General features: G+C 34.2%; 1 protein-coding gene across 1 annotated transcript in view; it reads right to left on the bottom strand.

Moving 5' to 3' along the window:
• The window catches only part of Kpna3 (karyopherin subunit alpha 3), a 38720-nt gene extending 33004 nt beyond the window's left edge, over positions 1-5716 (bottom strand). Inside the window, exon 1 of the mRNA XM_015484270.2 lies at positions 5597-5716. Within this exon, the coding sequence (XP_015339756.1) occupies positions 5597-5638 (42 nt within the window). The 5' untranslated portion in view covers positions 5639-5716. The remainder of the gene's footprint in view (positions 1-5596) is intronic.
• Between the last annotated feature and the right edge of the window lie 12844 nt (positions 5717-18560).

Below are 18560 nucleotides of genomic sequence, written 5' to 3'. Positions count from 1 at the left end.
TTATTTTTTGAGGTGAAAATGCTTAAAATCTCAGCAGAATTTTTAAGGACATATCATTATTAAATATAGCCAACATTATCTGACAATAGATCTCTTGGACTTATTTCTCCTATCTAACTGGCAATTCATATCCTTTAGCCAATATCTCACCCCATGCCCTATAATCCTTGGTAACCATCATTCTACTCTATACTTCTATGAGTTCAATTATTTTAGATTCCACAAATAAGTGAGATCATTTATCTTTGTGTCCGGCACATTTCACTTAATATAATGAATGGCCTCCAGATTGACCTATGTTGTTGAAAATGACAGGCTTTCCTTCTTTTTAAGTGGCTGAGTTGTGCATATATACCACATTTTGTCCATTCATCCATCTGTTAATGAATGCTTAGGTTGATCACATATCTAAGCTATTGTGAATAATCCTGCAATGAACATGAGGGTACAGGTACCTCCTTTGACACACTGATTTCACTTCCTTTGCTTTTTCCATGGGAAATACATATTCCCAGCAGTGGTACTGATGGATCATCCTGTTTTCCATAAAGACTGTTCTTCATTTATATTCTTAACCATGTGTAAGGGTGCCCTTTTTTTCACATCCTCACCAACACTATCAGGTATGAGGTGGTACTTGATTGTAGTCTTGATTTTCTATATACCTGTGGCCATCTGTATGCTTTTTGTTTAATTTTGTATTTTGATTTCATTTTAAGATATGTTTATCCAGGACCTTTGTCCAGATTTTGGTCAGGTAATTTGGTTTCTTGCTATTGAACTGAGTTCTTTATATTTTGGATTTTAACCCTTTATCAGATGTATGGCTTAGGAATATTTCCTTCCATTTCATATGGTCTCTTCACTCTGTTGATTACTTTCTTTGCTGGGTAGCTTTTAAGTCTGATGTAATTCCATCTACTTTTGCTTTCATTTCCTGTTTTTTTGGGTTATATCCAGGGAAAAACTGCCCAAACCAATGTCATGGAGCTCTTCCCTGGTGTTTTCTTCTAGTAATGTCAAAGGTTCAGGTCGTTCGTTTAAATCTTTACCTCATTTTGAACTGATTTTTGTATATTATATGAGGTAAGGGTCTAATTTCATCCTTTCACATATAGATACCCAGTTTTCCTGACATCATTTATTGAAGAGACATTTCTTTCCCCATTGTTGAAAATTGGCACCTTTGTTGCAAATCAGTTGACTATGAATGTGTGGATTTATTTCTCTGCTCTTCATTCTGTTCCATGGGCCTACATGCCTGATTTTATGTTACTTCCGTGTTGCTTTGATTACTATACTTTTACAGTAGATTTTTCAAAGAGTGTGATGCCTCTGGCTTTGTTCATTTGCTTAAGATTGCTTTGGTTATATTCAGGGTCTTTGTGGTTTCTTATGAATTTTAGAATTGATTTTCTATTTCTTGAAAAAACGCAATGGAATTTTGATCAAATATGCTTTAAATCTGTAGATCACTTGGGGTAGTAGATCTATTTTAACAATATTAGGTCTTCCAATCAATGAACATGGGGTATCTTTCTATTTATGTGTCTCTAAAAGAACTTTTTTTTAAAAAAAAATTATTTATTTATTTTTAGTTGTAGTTGGACACAACAGCTTTACCTTATTTATTTATTTTTATGTGGTGCTGAGGATCGAACCCAGGGTCTCATACGAGCGAGGCGAGCGCCCTACCACTGAGCTACAATCCTAGCCCTCTAAAAGAACTTGATAAAAGAAATGGTGCCTTGTTTTACCTTGGGCACAAATTCACAGATGAGGAATTTTCTTCAATGAATAATTTAAGTACAATTTTTTAAATTATTTATTTATTTATTTTATACCAGGGATTGAACCCAGGGGCATTCAACCATTGAGCCACATCCCCAGCCTGTTTTTTACTTTTCATTTTGAGACAGGGTTTCACTAAGTTGCTGAGACTGATTTTGAACTTATGATCCTCTTGCCTCAGCCTCCTGAGCCACTGGGATTACAGGCATATACCACTGTGCTCGGCTAAAAGTACAAATTTCAAAAGATAATGATTCAATTTAATTATTGGATAATAGCATTTATTGAGTACCAACTATATGCCTAGAACTTTAGTGGGCATTCTGAAATATATAGGGAAGAAACATGTGAATCATTTGCATGGGACAGATGAATAGTGGATGTAGTTATTCCTTTCACTACAGAAGTAATCTCACAGAATTAAAATCTAATAGAAAATGAAATATTCAAAGCAACTTCCCAAGGGGAAGTGAGTTATCAAACAGCAGATGACATTCCCCACTTAACATTCCTTAAATGGATAGAGCTCATCAGTGAAACTCTGGGAACTAGCTTCCCTTTCTTCTATTTTCAAGAATCTCAGTATCAGGATATAATACTCATTCCCTCCTCAATGGAGCTACAGAGCCAGTAAGACTTGAAACAGAGACAGACACTGACCATAAAGAGTAAAGAAATCTTCTCTTGAAGGGCTCTTCACATTTTTTCAGAATCATCAAAATCAATTAAGCTTTGTCTGAAATCTAGATTTTGTTTCAAGAATTCTCTACTTAGGGGAATTCTTAAATGTGAAATAAGTAGAGAATTCTTAAGTAGGGAATTCTTAAATGTGAAATATGTAACTGCTTGAGAATTCTTTAGTTCATTTCATTTTTAGTCCTTCTATAAGGATACTCAGGAATCTAATCATACTAATTGGAATAGATATAATGTTATCCAGAAAAAAGAAAACACTTCTAAGGAAATCAAAGTGAATATTTTAGAAGATGTACTCTATGGACTGCTCTCATGCTGAATGCCCTTAATTGTCTAAGCCCCACCTGATAGAGAACAAGGACCTCAATCTCATCCATCGCCTTTCAGCAGGAAGCAATTTGGAGATGTCATGGCCCATTTTTCCACAGAAATGAAGTGGAGAAATTGATAGTGGGGAAATGTAACCGTGGTCCACTTTATGCTTTGAATACAGCCCTTGCTGCTCTGCCATTGCAACTGATTTTTTTAATGGACAGGTTTCTTTCTCTTCATCTCTCCCTGCTCTTCCCTAATCTGTTCCCATCTCTAACTTCAGGGGAAAAAGAATTACTTCTCTTCCCCACCTAGGCAGATTTATCTGTCCTTTAGTACACATACACCACAGAAGAAGTAATCCAGACTTTGGGGATGGTACCAGAAGATCTAAGAAATGACCATCTCCCAAATTAAGTGAATTACAACTCCAAGAGAACACGTGGAATTTAGCCTTTGAATCACCTCTTTAAAAAAACCTCCTGTTCCTGTTGATGGGCAGAATCACAGCCTTTGAAACAGGAGTTCCTTGTGTTTCTCCTTTGCTAGTAAAGCAATAAACTTTCTTTTTCTTTTTTCTTTAAAATAAAAAAAAAGATGTACTCTAACAAGTAAGAATTTAAATTCCATAAATTCTAACTTTTATAAACAGAAGCCAGTATAACTATAGAAGTAGGAACAAATAACCAAATATAAATAAATACCTTAGATTTATAAGCATATTAGAAGGGCTAAAAAGTTTAAATTAAGGAGAGGCTTCTGTATATGCCAGAACTAATACAAAAGTTTTTAAAGTTGTAATGCAAGTTTGAAAAGAGAAAATAAAGATCTATATGGGGTGGGGAGAGATGGTATCATGTTAACAGATGACAATTAATGAATAATTAATTCCAATTTTAATCCCACTGCCTCTGTTAAGGAGAATGATCTTCATTTGATGAATGAAAACCAGATGCAAAAGAACACATCATTCTACCTATATAAAATTTAAAATATGCAAAATAATCCATGGTATTAGGAATCAAGATAATGGTTGACTCAAGGGTTGGTGGTGCCTAGGAAGGGGTTCTGTAGTACAGAGAGTATTCTCTTTCTTAATCTAGGAGCTGGTAACATGACGTGTTCATTTTACAAAAATTCTTCATCTAGTTGTATACTCAAGATGTGTGGCCTTTTTTGTATGTGTAATATTAAAAAGAAGAAGCTAAGTCCAAAGTGTTAAGACTGCCAAGGAGCTCATCTTACTTCACTAAGCTAAGGCTTACTTCATTTCTCTGGTCCAAATGACCCAAGATTCTGAAAGAACTTGCAAATATGACTTTAAAAACACTATTATGTCCGTATAAGAATTAAGAAGTTAGCTGGGCAGGGCATAGTTGTGTATGCCTGCAATGTCTGCAATCTCAAGTGACTCAGGAGGATGAGGCAGGAGGATCCCAAGTTCAAGGTCAGCTTCAGCAAACTTTAGCAAAACCCTGAATAATTTTTTTTTAAATATTAAATAAAAATTTAGAAAAATAAAGTCTAGGTATGTGGCCTAGTGGTACAGTACCCCTGGGTTCAAGTCAGAAGAGGGCAGTGAGTAGCAGGGGCTGGGGGAATGGAAGGGATAGGGGGAAAGAGAAGTTTTTAACAGGATACTGCAATTAGCAAGTATTTTCAAATTTAATAAAATAAGTGGGAAGGGGTATAGAAGAATGGAATTCAGAAACTATATACTATACCAATTAGCAAAATGTTGATGTTGGGCAAAACTTTAAAACTTGAGTATGTCAATATTTGGAGGGGGGAGCTAATTCTAATTTATTTTTCATATTTTAAGTTATGTTAAAATAAATGTTTATTCAGACAAAATCCTTTGAATTTCCAATTTTAAAAACCTCAGCCTGTATTATGGTTTGTACCTGAAATGTCCCCAATGCAACAGTTTTCAGAGTTGGGGCCTTTGGGAGGTAACGAAATTATGAGGGTTCTAACCTCATCGATGGATTCATCTGGCAAACGGTACTGTTACTTTTTAAAGTTTTAGAGATTTTAAAGGGTCTAAAGAAAAAATAAAAAATAAATAAATTTTAAAAAAGGTTCTAGAGATTCTGAAAGGGTACATACTTTCAGAATTACATTTCTTTTATTTAAAACTGAAAGTTCCAAGATGGTAATTTAATATAGGAAAGAGTTTTAGAAGTGAATTAGATCAGGACAAGAATCTAATCTAAGACTAACATCAGGGTCTGAAATAAATTTCGAATTTATTCTTAGAAAGTACATGTATCTAGAGGGAATTCATTATGTATATCTTCTTGATTGGCAATTTAAATATTTGCTTTAAATAAAGTGGGTTAAGCAGGAAAATTTGATGACAGTAACTCTTAAAATAATGGAAGAGAGCATTTTAACAGCAGTTGCATTTGACTGGTAAGATACAAGGTTTTTCCTACTTCTATTTTCCTAAAATACCTCTAGCAAGTATATGGAAGTTTTATATGGGAAAGGGGAGAGGAATCCTAGCTAGTAGTACATAGCCCAGAGAAAGAGGATATGAAGGAAAAGTATCCAACTTCATCAGATCTTTGAAAATTTCAATGATGATAAAGTACTACTCACAGTACCTAGTACACTTGATAAATGGAAGATATTGTGAGTATATACCACTGCAAATTAATGATGTGTCTTTATGCTGTTTTTATTTAGGGATGACCACTAATTTGTCACAGTATTTTCATTATTCAAGTTAAACAGAATTCTAACATCAGAAAAATCATTTAACTTGTTTTCTTTAAAGGCATATTTCTCTTACCTTCCGCAGTTCAACTGTCACCTCATTTCTGTGTCTTCGCATGGTCTAAAAAGAAAAATAAAGATTACTTAAGTCCCAAAATATTGATACTGCTGGTATGGTCTCAGGTGTTTGAGATTTAAATTTTTTAGAAGCAATTTAATCTTAAGAATTGAGAACTAACTGGGGCTGGGATTGTAGCTCAGTGGTAGAGTACTTGCCTACCACATGTGAGGCACTGGGTTCAATTCTCAGCACCACATATAAATAAATAAAACAAAGTTCCATTAACTAAAAAAATAAACAATTAAGAACTAACCATTGTTAGATTTTAAATGATGAACTAAAATTACATAAAAACCCAAAACTCTCAGTTTTACTCAATATCACTGGTTTTGATCCTTAGCACCACATAAAAATAAATAAATAAAGATATTGTGTCCATCTACGACTAAAAAAAAATTGAAGAAAATAGATTGAAAGAGGTTAACTGATATTTTGACATGCTCTAAAACCAGAATTAAAAAGCAAAATAAACCCCAAACAAGAAGAAGGAAGTAATAAAGAACAGAAATTGATGGAATTTTAAACAGGAAAGGGGAAAAAATAATGAAACAAAGATCTCTCTGGGGTGGGGGGGACCCACAATCAGCTGGACACAGTAGCGTACACCTGTTAATCCCAGCAGCTCGGGAGGCTGAGGCAGGATAATTGAGAGTTCAAAGCCAGCTTCAGCAAAAATGAGGCACTAAGCAACTCACTGAGACCCTATCTCTAAATAAAATACAAAATAGGGCTGGGGATGTGGCTCAGTGGCCAGGTGCCCGAGTTCAATTCCCAGGACCCTCCCCTAATCAAAAAAATCAGTAAAACTGACACAAGACAAAAAGAAACAAAAAGAGGACATAAATTTACCAATGTTGGAAATCAAAAAGGTGATATGACTAAGGCCTTAGAAATAAATACTAAAAGGATCTATGGGGGGGGGGCGTGGAGGGGTGGCGTTAAAACCCTCAGATGATGGGACTGGTATAGATATTCTGGAAAACAATCTGACAGTTCTTCAAAAGTTAAACACTGAGTTACCATAATACAGCAATTCTACCCTTAGGTATACATCTACAAGATAAAAACCTATATCTGTTCAAAAACATACACACAAATGTTCACAGCAACACAGCAACAATAGCCAAAAGGTGAAAACAACCCAAATGTCCATCAATTGACAAGGACAGATACAGAATAGTATATCCACAGAGTAAAATATTTAGTGACAAAAAGGAATGAAGTGCTCACCCATACTAGTAACATGCAAGAACCTTGAATACAGGCCATATGAAAAAAAACAGTCACAAAGGATCCCATATTATATGATTTCATCTCTGTGAATGTCCAGAGTAGGCAAATCTATAGACAGAAAATGGTTCCACATTTCTACAAATATACTAAAAATCATTCAGTTATATACTTTAAATGAATGAATTATATAAGAATTATATTTAAATTAGTGAATAAATAAATCAGAACAGGCTTTCTATATCTAATAACCATTTTTTAGGAACATGGGAACAGAGAGACATACTAAACAACACTGGCATGGCAATCAGCAAAATCTACCATAACTCTGTTTCTCTTAAAACAAAAGCAACAAGGCAAAAAGGGCGAACAGGCAGTTTGAGAAACAAAGAAGAAATCTATATATGAACAGAGGTTTAAGATATCAATCAGTCACAACAAATAGACATTAATTGGCAACTGATCTAAACAAAAACTATAGGTTTTATATACACACAAGCTTTACATATAGAACACAACTGGGGAAATGCGAACACTGGACATTTAATGGCGTTACTACTGTTAATTTTATCTATAATAAAAATCCTTTACTTTTAAGGATATATAACAAATATATATCTAAAAATAGAAAATAAATTCACCAATAAGAAAGACCTCTAAACAAACCTAAAACCCAAACACATGGATACTTGGTATGACAGAGGTGGCATTGCAAACCACTGGGGAAAAGACTATTAAGTAAATGGTACTGGACCAATAACTCATAATGAGAAGAAAAAAAAATTGGAGACCCTAATCCTAACCCATACAGAAAAATCAATTCCAGATGGATTGAAGACTTTGAAAGCAACACTTTAATTTTTTAAAGTAAAATATTTTATGATCCCTGAATGGAGAAAGATTTCTGAAGTAGAGCAATGTCATCAAAATTAAGGACTTCTATTTTTTTAAAAATTTTAATTTTATGACAGCAGAATGCAATTCAACTTATATTACACTTATAGAGCACAATTTTTCAAGTCTTTGGTTGTACACAAAGTAGAGTCATACCATTCATGTCTTCATACATGTACTGGGGGTAATGATTATCTCATTCTACCATCTTTCCTACCCCCATGCCCCCTCCCTTTCCCTCCCTCCCCTTTGCCCTATCTAAAGTTCAAAGGACTTCTATTCTTTAAGATTCCACACAATCAAACTGGGAAGATATTTAAATAACAAATAGTGACTACCCAAAATATATCAAGTTCTCCTATACACCAATAAGAGACAATAGAAAAATATGTAGGAAGATCAAAAAATACATTTTTTAAATCATAAAATTATAGCTGACATAAAAAGGTGGTCAACCTAATTAGGCAAATTCAAATTATGACCACATTGAGATACCATTTTGCATTTACTTTATTACCAAAAATTAGTAATAAAGATGTAGAACAACTGGTAAACTGTCAAATAGTATAACCACTTTTGGGAAACAATTCGGCAAAATCCAGTGAAGTAGAAAAATACCCAAATGACATCACAGCTCTACTCCAAGGTATAAACCCTACAGGAATTCTTGCATATATGTGCCATGAGATATACAAGCAGTTTCTTGGCGTCCCTGGTCTGTAATAGCGAAAAATTTTTTAAAAATAATAAAAGCATCCCAAATGTTCATTAAAAGAATAAATGAACTGTCAAATATAATTATTGCTCAGCAATAAGGATGAATGAACTACATGCAGCTATATTAACAAATCCAGAAATGTTAGGTGAACAAAGCTAAGTTTTTTAAAAAAACATTTTGATATTATTTTTTTTAAAAACAAGCAAGCAAAATTAGTACTGTAGAAATTTCAGGATGAAACGTATTGTAAATCTATAGAAGCAAAGCAATGATTTATATAAACCTGTGGCAGTAGATTAATTCTGGAAGGAAAATAGGAATAGGATCGGTTTCTCAGGGCACTGGTGATGTTCTAATTCTTAAATAGTATACTGGATTCATGGATATTTGTTTTATTATTGCTTCAAAACTTGTTATCTATTTGTGTATAAAATATTACTTTTAAATGTTTAAAGGAAAGAAAATAATGCTGATGTTGTACCCAGCATGTAATTTGGGCTGACAACAGTTATGATGATCCACTGACATTTTGCTTCCATTTCACTCTTGCCTAGTAGCATCAACTACTAAACTGCAATCATGCAAAGTAAAAAATAAGGTTAATAATTCCCCACCAGAATTCAATTCAGAGTGTGACCCCCAAAACACTAGATAATCTCAACACCTCTCTAGTATCTAATTCAAAATCTCATTCACCTTCCCATATTCTACTTTGGGTTAACTGTTCTCAAATTTTAGCCTGAATCAGAAGTGCATAGCTTGTTGAAACAAACTTTTAGGCTCCATTCCCAAAGATTCTCAAGCAGCAGATCTGAAACAAGGTTAAAATTGCTGTTTCTAACAAGATCTCAGTTGATGTTGTTGATGCTATTAGTCCAGGAACCACACACTTAGAACACTGTTCTAATTAAACACAAATATATAGTAACACAATCACCACCAAATTAGAAATCATCAAAATCCTACTGAACAGTTTTCCTTTAAGGTAATTAAAACAATGTGAATTATTTAGCACACATAGACTACATATGCTGGACAAATTACATTAACGTACTTTCCCATGATGACACAGCAAAGTAGTTAGAAACATCTGCTCTGGAGTCAGCCTGAGTTTGAATCCTTGCTCCCCAACATGTAAACCTCATGATATTCTGGGAATATTATGGGTCTCTGTTTTTTTGGTTATAGATGGATACCACAATACCTTTATTTTGTTTATTTTTATGTGGTGCTGAGAATCAAATCCAGTGCCGCGCGTGTGCTAGGCAAGCACTCTACCACCAAGCCACAACTGCAGCCCTTGTTATGAGTCTCTTTGAAGACAATCTCTCACTTCAAAGGATTCCTGAGATTAAGGAATCCAGTTACATTTAGAGTTTTTTATTTTTTTAATTTCTTTCATACATGACAATAGTGGAGTGCATTACATTCATAACAAGGGCAGTGCCTGGCACAAAGAAAACCTCCAATAAATGTTAACTATCTTCATCATCATTGTTAATTATTCCACTTATGTCAGGGTCAATGTCTCAACAACCTCTATAGAGCTTTTGCCCAAATGAAAAAGTTTTATAATCACCTATCATCTTGTGCCCATTCTCATTTCTGTCACCACTCATTGAAGACCTGTCAAATGCCTATTCTCTCTGGTTCAAATCCTGACAATACCTCTGGTAATGTCAATACAATCCTTCAAACGGTCCAGTTTAAGAGGTTGACCAGGCACAGACCAATGCTCTTCCCCTTACTCCTCACCCCATTCAGTTTCAGTTTCACCACGACCAAGATTCTATCGTAATCCTTTTTATTAAGAACCAGCTACAAATCTATCACTCCAAATAGAATAAATTTTGTCAGTTTTACATTTCTTTCAAAAACTGTGAAACACTGAATATTTTCCACGAAATGACTAGACTCTCCATTGAACACTACTGTACACTAATTTGGGGAATCCCTATCCATAGCAGCACAACTCTGAGAAATTCTCTAGACCCAATATAAGGCACTGTAAAATTTCCTGTAAATTAGCCATTTAATAAATTGACCTAGCTCCACAAAGATTACTTAAATCCCTGAACTCCTTGATTTTCTATCAAGTCCTTCCTGTTTTGCTTCCTTCTTACACAGTCCTCATACTTCAATGCCTCTGCCCCCTCCTCTTCTACCTTGTTGTCCTGGCAAAATATTAACCGTGGGTTGCTTTAATTCTCACTCCAAAAAAGAAATCACTCAACCTCCATTCTAGATCTCTAACCTCAATTAAACTCTCAATGCTTTTTGTTTAGAAATCTTTCTAGGCTTCCCTGATTAGAATCTGCACAAAAAACCTACTGTTTTCAAGCCCCCTTCCCTTTTCCTTCCTCTCAGCAACCAGTCTTATTTATTGACAAAAGAGAAATCATCAGGGGTGCTGGGGTTGTGGCTCAGCAGTAGACCGCCTAGAGCGTGCAGGGCCCTGGGTTCGATCCTCAGCACCACATAAAAATAAATAAATAAAGCAAAGATATTGTGTCCAACTACAACTAAAAAATAAACATTAAAAAAAGAGAGAAATCATCAGATAGTAGCAACTGCTTAATATTCAATCATGAACATCCAAATCTTCTCAATCCCTCTCTCAGTATCCTGTATCCTTAAACATCCTTGTCTCCTTTTATTCTATAGAAAGGACAGTCCCAAGAGGCAGCTCTTTGTACTGATTCATTCTTACTGATTGTCACCTTGCTTTATCAATTATCCTCTCCTCTTCAATTCTTCATCTTTTATTTTCTCATCATACATTAAAAACAAATTAAAAATAAATTTTAAAAACCTTCCTCAACCTACGTTTTCTTCTGACACACCTCTCCTTAGCCAAAATTCTTTTAAAAAAGAAATATGCACTGTATTAACTTCACTTCCATTCATTTAGCCTACTCCATCCAAAATTCCACCAATACTGCTCTTGCCAAAACCATCAGCAATTTTCACTAGTGGAACACAATCCTTACTTAGTAGGTCACATTGCTGAAGGAGAATTCTATTCAAACCATTTGTTCACTCTCATCTTCCTAATCATAATACCATACTCCTGGTTTTCTTCCCCTTTCACCTTCCTCCTCCATCCATCCATGTTTTTCTTCCCTAGGTTCTGTCTATAACCCATAGGCCCATTCAACTACTCATTGTACAAATCTCTTCTAAGTTATCATATATATATATATATTTTTTTTTCCCATGGCTTCAATTATCAAGTACTTTCTAATACCTCTAAATCATTTGGATGTTTCCTGATGAATTCTGAACCATGCAGTGATGTGTAACTTCTCAATGAGGTTACAAACAGAAAATATATACATCAAGAAACATTTAGTGAACATTTAAAGATATGGAAATTCTTGTATCTGAAGTTAATATATAATTTTTTTTAACTTTTTTTTTGCTAAACTGTGTTTATTCTTGGTCATGGTCAACACATTTACATATGAAGAATACTTTTTGTTAGAATTGCTTTGAGATATAATTCATTTAACATACAATTCATCCATTTAAAGTGTATAATTCAACGGTTTTTAGTATATTTACTGAGTTGTAGAACTACCACTACAATCAATCTTAGAATATTTTTGTCACCACATAATCTTATATATATAACCTTTAACAGTCACTCCCCAGTCTACCATTCCTCTACCTCAATCTCATGCCACAAATAATCTATTTTTTTCTTTACAGATTTGCCAAGGTAGATAGAAAATGTCAGATGTCAGACTTAAATCATCCCTTCAACTACATCTTCCTTTAGTCAGCAACCTTTAAATAAACTACTCTATTTGTAAGTAAACAGATTTGGGTGTATTCAGCAAGCCCAACAACCTTGAGAACTTAAGCAGCTTAAAATTTTAAGCCCAGATCTCTCTCCTGAGCTCAAGTGACTTCCAGATTACTCCCCAGAAATCCCCAAAAGTTCCTTATGATATTCAAAACTTAGCTCATCATTTTCTTCACTGATGTTGCTTCATCTACTGTTTTTACTCTGTGACAGTACTCTCTGCAAGTGGGATATTAAACTACCTCAAAAAGTGGTTCTGATAATTAAATGAGGTAAGTATTTTAAAAAAGCACCTGGCACAACTGTGTTAAAAAGTAAGTAACCAGGGACTGTAGCTGTAGTTCAGTGGCAGAGTACTTGCCTAGTATTTGTGAAGCACTGGGTTTGATCCTTACCACCACATAAAAATAAATGAATAGATAAATTAATTAAATAATTTTTAAGAAAAGTAAAGTAGGGCTGAGGTTGTGGCTCAGAGGTAGAGCGTGCACCTGGCACGCGTGAGGCACTGGGTTTGATCCTTAGCACCACATAAAGTAAAAATAAAGACATTGTTGTCCACCTATAACTAAAAATTAAATACTTAAAAAAAAGAAAGGTAAGTAATCATTAACATATTTCCCCTTTTCTGTCTATAGGTTGTAATCTGCATTTCCAACTTTAAATCCCATTTCTTCTATACAATGAGCTTTTTTAAACCTCAGTGGCTTTTATGCTGCATGTTTAGCAACTAGTCTAGTCTATTTTAGTAGTATCTTTGTTTCTTCCTGCTCTTTTATTCCTTCTTAAAATAATTCAATGATCTTAAAAATACTTATTTTATAGTCTTTCTCTGGTATTTCTACCAGTGAATTTCTTAAGACTTAAAACTGATATTTTCAGGGGCTGGGGATGTGGCTCAAGCAGTAATGCACTCGCCTGGCATGTGCAGGCTCTGGGTTTGATCCTCAGCATCACATAAAATAAAAATGTTGTGACCACCAAAAACTGAAAAATAAATATTAAAAAAAAAAGAAAAAAAAAACTGATGTTTTCAGTGTCTGCATGCTACCTGTAATAGATTTATCTGTTTTATAACTTTGAGGTATGAGATTGTAGATTTACCTGTTCTCTTCCTGTGCTAGTCAGACTATCCACAATTTGAAACATTTACCAGCCTCTCTAATAGTAATTAAGAGATAAAAGCAAATAATGTAGAATTTCAGTACTGGAATAAGTAATATTCTGAATATAGCAACATTCTTAAATAGTCACATAATATTCTGAATGTATAGACATGCACTACATAACATCAACAACGGATCACACATCCAATGACAGTTCCATACGCACATAACAGAGCTGAAAACTCCCTATTGCCTAGTGCCTCGTAGCCACCTATATCTACAATGTCTTAGTACAGTACTGCACTATTATTCACATAACATGTATATAGCATATACAATTAAGTGCAGTACATAATATTTGAAAATGATAATAATAACTGTTATTGGTTTATATATTATACTATACTTTAAAAAAACATCTTTTCTCAGTGTGTACGCCATCTGCTTTTTTAAAAAATAGTTTCATTAGGCAAGCTGGCACACACCTGTAATCCCAGCCGTTCAGGAGGCTGAGAAAGAATGATCCCAAGTTCAAGGCCAGAGTCAGCAACTTAGCAAGAACTGATTTCAAAATTAAAACCAAAAAAGGGGTGGGAGAAGGGGCTGGGGACGTTGCTCCATGGTAGAAGGCCCTAGGTTCAAAGCTCAATACTAAAAATCAAATTAAAAAATACTATAAAAGAGTATGCTGTGAGGGGCTGGGGTTGTGGCTCAGTGGTATAGAGCACTCGCCTAGCGCATTTAAGACCCTGGGTTCATTCCCAGCACCACATAAAAATAAATAAATAAAACAAAGGTATTGGGCTGGGGGTGTGGCTCAAGTGGTAGCGTGCTCGCCTAGCATGCGTGAGGCACTGAGTTCGATTCTCAGCACCACATAAAAATAAAATAAAGATATTGTGTCCACCTAAAAAAACTAAAAAATATATATTTTTAAAAAGGTATTATGTCCAACTATAACTAAAAAAATAAATATTAAAAGAAAGTATGCTGTGTATGCTAGCAGCAGCCTCATATATCTATATCAAGTGACTAACTTATACCGTCTAGGTTTGTGAAAGGGCACTCTATGATGTTCACAAAATGATGAAATCTTTTAACACACTTCTCAGAATACATCCCTATAGTTAAGCAACACAGCTTCAGAATATGTAATATATCAAATTATATTACATTTAATTATAAACTATGTTAAATTTTCTATTTGAATGGTTCATCTCTGAAAGACAAGTAGTGTTTTTGATCTACAAAATCTTTAGCATAGGAAATTGAGAATGAATAGGAAACTTCAAACCATCTTTTCTACCAAGTCCCACTGATTTGTTACAATTTTAAAAAATATAAAACCAAGTAGATAAGCTTAATAGTAAATCTTATCTCAAAACTGAAACTTGTATCAACCCCTTAAAAAATCCTAATTCCACTGAGGTAAAAAAAAATTCTACTGCAGAAAATTACATCTAGTTGATATTCTTAGATATCAACTAGAATTTTTTTTAAATTAAGGAAGCAGAGATTTTTATGTTTCTTTTAAGTTCTCAATAACAGTAAATGCTAGGGACTAAGGGTATAGTTCAGTGATACAGTGCTTGCCTAGCATGCTCAAGGGCCTGGGTTTGATCCTCAGTACCAATACATAAATAAATAAATACTGTTGAAGATGTGTTGGAAAAGGTAAACATGCATTGTTGGTGAAACTGCAAATCAGTACAATCGCTTTGTAAAGCAGTATGGAGATTCCTCAAGAACACACTATTCTACTCCTTGGTATTTATCCAAAAGAACCAAACTCAGCTTACTATAGTGATACAGACATACCAACGTTTATAGCAGTGCAATTCATAATAGCCAAGTTATGGAACCAGCTTAAGTGCCTGTCAACAAATAGATAAAGAAAATGTGGTATATATACAGACAATGATGTTTTACTCAGCCATAAAGAATGATTTTGTGACATCTGCTAGTAAATAGTTGGAACTGGAGAATATCATGCTAAGTGAAATAAGCCAGACTCAAGAAAGTTGAGGATTGAATATTTTCTCTCATACTAAAGTGAGAGAGAGAGAGAGAGAGAGAGAGAGAGAGTGTGTGTGTGTGTGTGTAATAGAAAGGGGGCAAGGAGAGTTACATGAAAAAAGAAGGGAGTCCAAAAAAACATAAAGGTAATCTAAAGGAAGGGAGGATGGGAAGACATGAAGAAGTACTGACAAATAAAATCCACCAAATTATGCTTTGTCCATGTATTGCTATACCACAATAAATTCTGCTTTTACCTATGTGTGTGTGTGTGTGTGTGTATATATATATATATATATATATAAAATTATAATACACTCATTGAAAAAATAATAGTAATAAATAATAGGAGGTTAGAGTAGAATAAGTGGGTCAGGCCAGGAAGGTGGAGGTGAGGAAAACAGAAGGTACTAGGGAATGAGATTAATCAACTTATGTTATGTACATGTTATGAATATGGCATAATGAATTACAATTAATGAATAATTATAATGCATCCATTTTAAAAAAATGGATCATTTTTAAAAGTCCTGACTGGTACAGGAGGGCTGTACAAATATGACTAAAATATATGACTTTGTGTCTCAAGAGTTTAAAATCTTAGAACAATATCATGAAATAATTTAATGCACAAATAATGTCAAATTAAAAGAGAGCATAACTTACAAATTAGGAATATTTTCATTATCTTAACTGAAGTGATGGTTTCATGAGTATACACATGTCAAAGCATGTATTACACACTTTACATGTACAGTTTATTATATGTTAATTGTACTTCAATAAAGTATTAAGCATAAGATGTGATTCAAACTGCGAAAAATTATATTCTTATATACTTGAAAGACAAGTAGTGTTTTTGATCTACAAAAACACTTAGATACTTCTTAGGTATTAAAGCCACAAAAGTGACAAAATGCAGGGCTGTGGTTGTGACTCAGTGATAGAGTGCTCACCTAGCACGTGCGAGGCCCTGGGTTCGATCCTCAGCACCATAAAAATAAATAAATAAAGAGATTGAGTCCAACTACAACTAAAAAAATAAATAAATATTTTTAAAAAAGTGACACAATGCTGGGGGTGCTGGGGATGTGGCTCAAACAGTAGCGCGCTCGCCTGGCATGCATGCGGCCCAGGTTCAATCCTCAGCACCACATACAAACAAAGATGTTGTGTCCGCCGAAAACTAAAAAATAAATATTAAAAAATTCTCTCTCTCTCTCTTTAAAAAAAAAAAAAAGTGACACAATGCAAAGAGATATGAGTGGCTCTACTACTAACTAGCTAAGTGATCCTGAGTATGTTACTTAACCACTCTGAACCCAAATGAGAATACCACAATCTTTCTCTGTGAGACAGTATAGTGAAAATACCTTTCATAACAAGTCCAAAAACGTAACTTCATATTACTGTATGAAGTTAGGTGCATCTATACAAACCACACATTCAAAATTTGTCCCTTATTAATTCACTAAATTACAATGTAAGTACCAACAGCAAATATATTTAGCTCACATATAATTTATATCAAGGGCCGGGTGCAGGGATGCACACTTGTAACCCCATCAGCTTGTGAGGCTGATACAGGAGAATCACAAGTTCAAAACCAGTCTCAGCAACTTAGCAAGGGACTTAGCAACTCTTAGAGACTCTATTTCTAATAAAATATACAAAAGGGCTGGGGATGTGGCTCAGTGGTTAAGCCCCCCTGGGATCAATCCCCTCTACCAAAAAAAAAAAAAATCTATATCAAGGTCCCAAATGTACATACCACTGTTATCTTTTTTTATTTATGTTCAAATTGTTTGCACCACTGTATTTAGAATGCATTTATTATTATTATTTAGCTATAATAGTCAGTTCCTTAAGATTTCTACATAGGAAAAAACCATAGGATCTACAAGTAGACTTAGTTTTACTTCTCATTTTGCAAACTGGTTATCTTGTCTTTTTCTTACCTTATTATTGTCCTGGCTAGAAATACAATGTTGAATAACAGCAACAATTCTTTGCCTTGTTTATAATCTTGGAAAGTTTCTCATTTTTCACTAATATGAAACTACCTGTGGATTTTTCAAAGATGCTCTTTATTTTCATCAATGGTGTTCAAAGAGGATTCCTCCCCATTCCTAGTTTGCATGCTTTGATAATGAAAGGGTATTAAATTTTGTCAAATGTCTCTTTTCTTCTCCATCTATTGAGGTGTTCATTTTATTTTTGTCCTTTATTAATATGGTATATGATGCTGATTTTCATATATTGAACCAGCTTTGCATCCTAGGGATAAATCCCACCTGGTTATGATATGTAATCCCTTTTACATGTTGCTGCATTCAGTATGCTATCAGTTCAGAATATTTGTGTTGTTTGTGTCTATATTTTTTAGTTTCCTTACCTTGTAATACATTTGTCTGATTTTGGTAATGGGGTATTACTGATCTTTTCAATTTTTTGAAATAGTTTATGAAGTATTGGTGTTAATTCTTCCCCTAAACATTTGGAAAAATTCACCAATGAAATCATATGTCCTGAGACTTACTTGCGCGCGCGTGTGTGTGTGTGTGTGTGTTTGTGTGAGAGAGAGAGAGAGAGAAAGCGCAAGAGAGAATGTGTGCGCAAACATTTTTTGGCTATGAATTCAGTTTCTTTACTGTTACAGGTCTATTCAAATTTTTTATTTCTTCTAAAGTCAGCTTTGGTAATTTCTGTCTTTCTAGGAAGTTTCCCATTTGATCTAGGTTATCCAGTTTGCTGAGATACAACTGTCCACATTCCCTTAAAATCTGCTTTATTTCTGTAAAGTCAGTAGTAACTTCTCCTTTCATTCCTGGTTTTAGTCACTTAAATCATGTCTCTTTAATTAGTCCAGTGAACAGCTTATTAATTTAATTGACATTTACAAAGAACCAACTTTTGTTTTCAAATGCTTTTTGTTTTCAAACGATTTCTCTACTGCTTTCTATTCTCTATTTCTTTCCTCTTTAATCCATTTCCGTCCTTTAGCTTGCTTTTAGTTTATGCTTCTCTTTCCTAATTTCTTAAGGTAGACAGTTATTGATTTGCAGACTCTCTTCTTTTTAATGTAGGTACTTAGAGCTATAAATTTTCCTGAACACTGCTTTAGCTGCTTCCAATGGGGGGGGGGGG

The sequence above is a fragment of the Marmota marmota genome, unplaced genomic scaffold, assembly GCF_001458135.2.
Source record: "Marmota marmota marmota unplaced genomic scaffold, marMar, whole genome shotgun sequence".
Classification (NCBI taxonomy): domain Eukaryota; kingdom Metazoa; phylum Chordata; class Mammalia; order Rodentia; family Sciuridae; genus Marmota; species Marmota marmota.
Note: the sequence above shows the minus strand (reverse complement) of the source record. Positions and strands in the feature narration are given on the sequence as shown.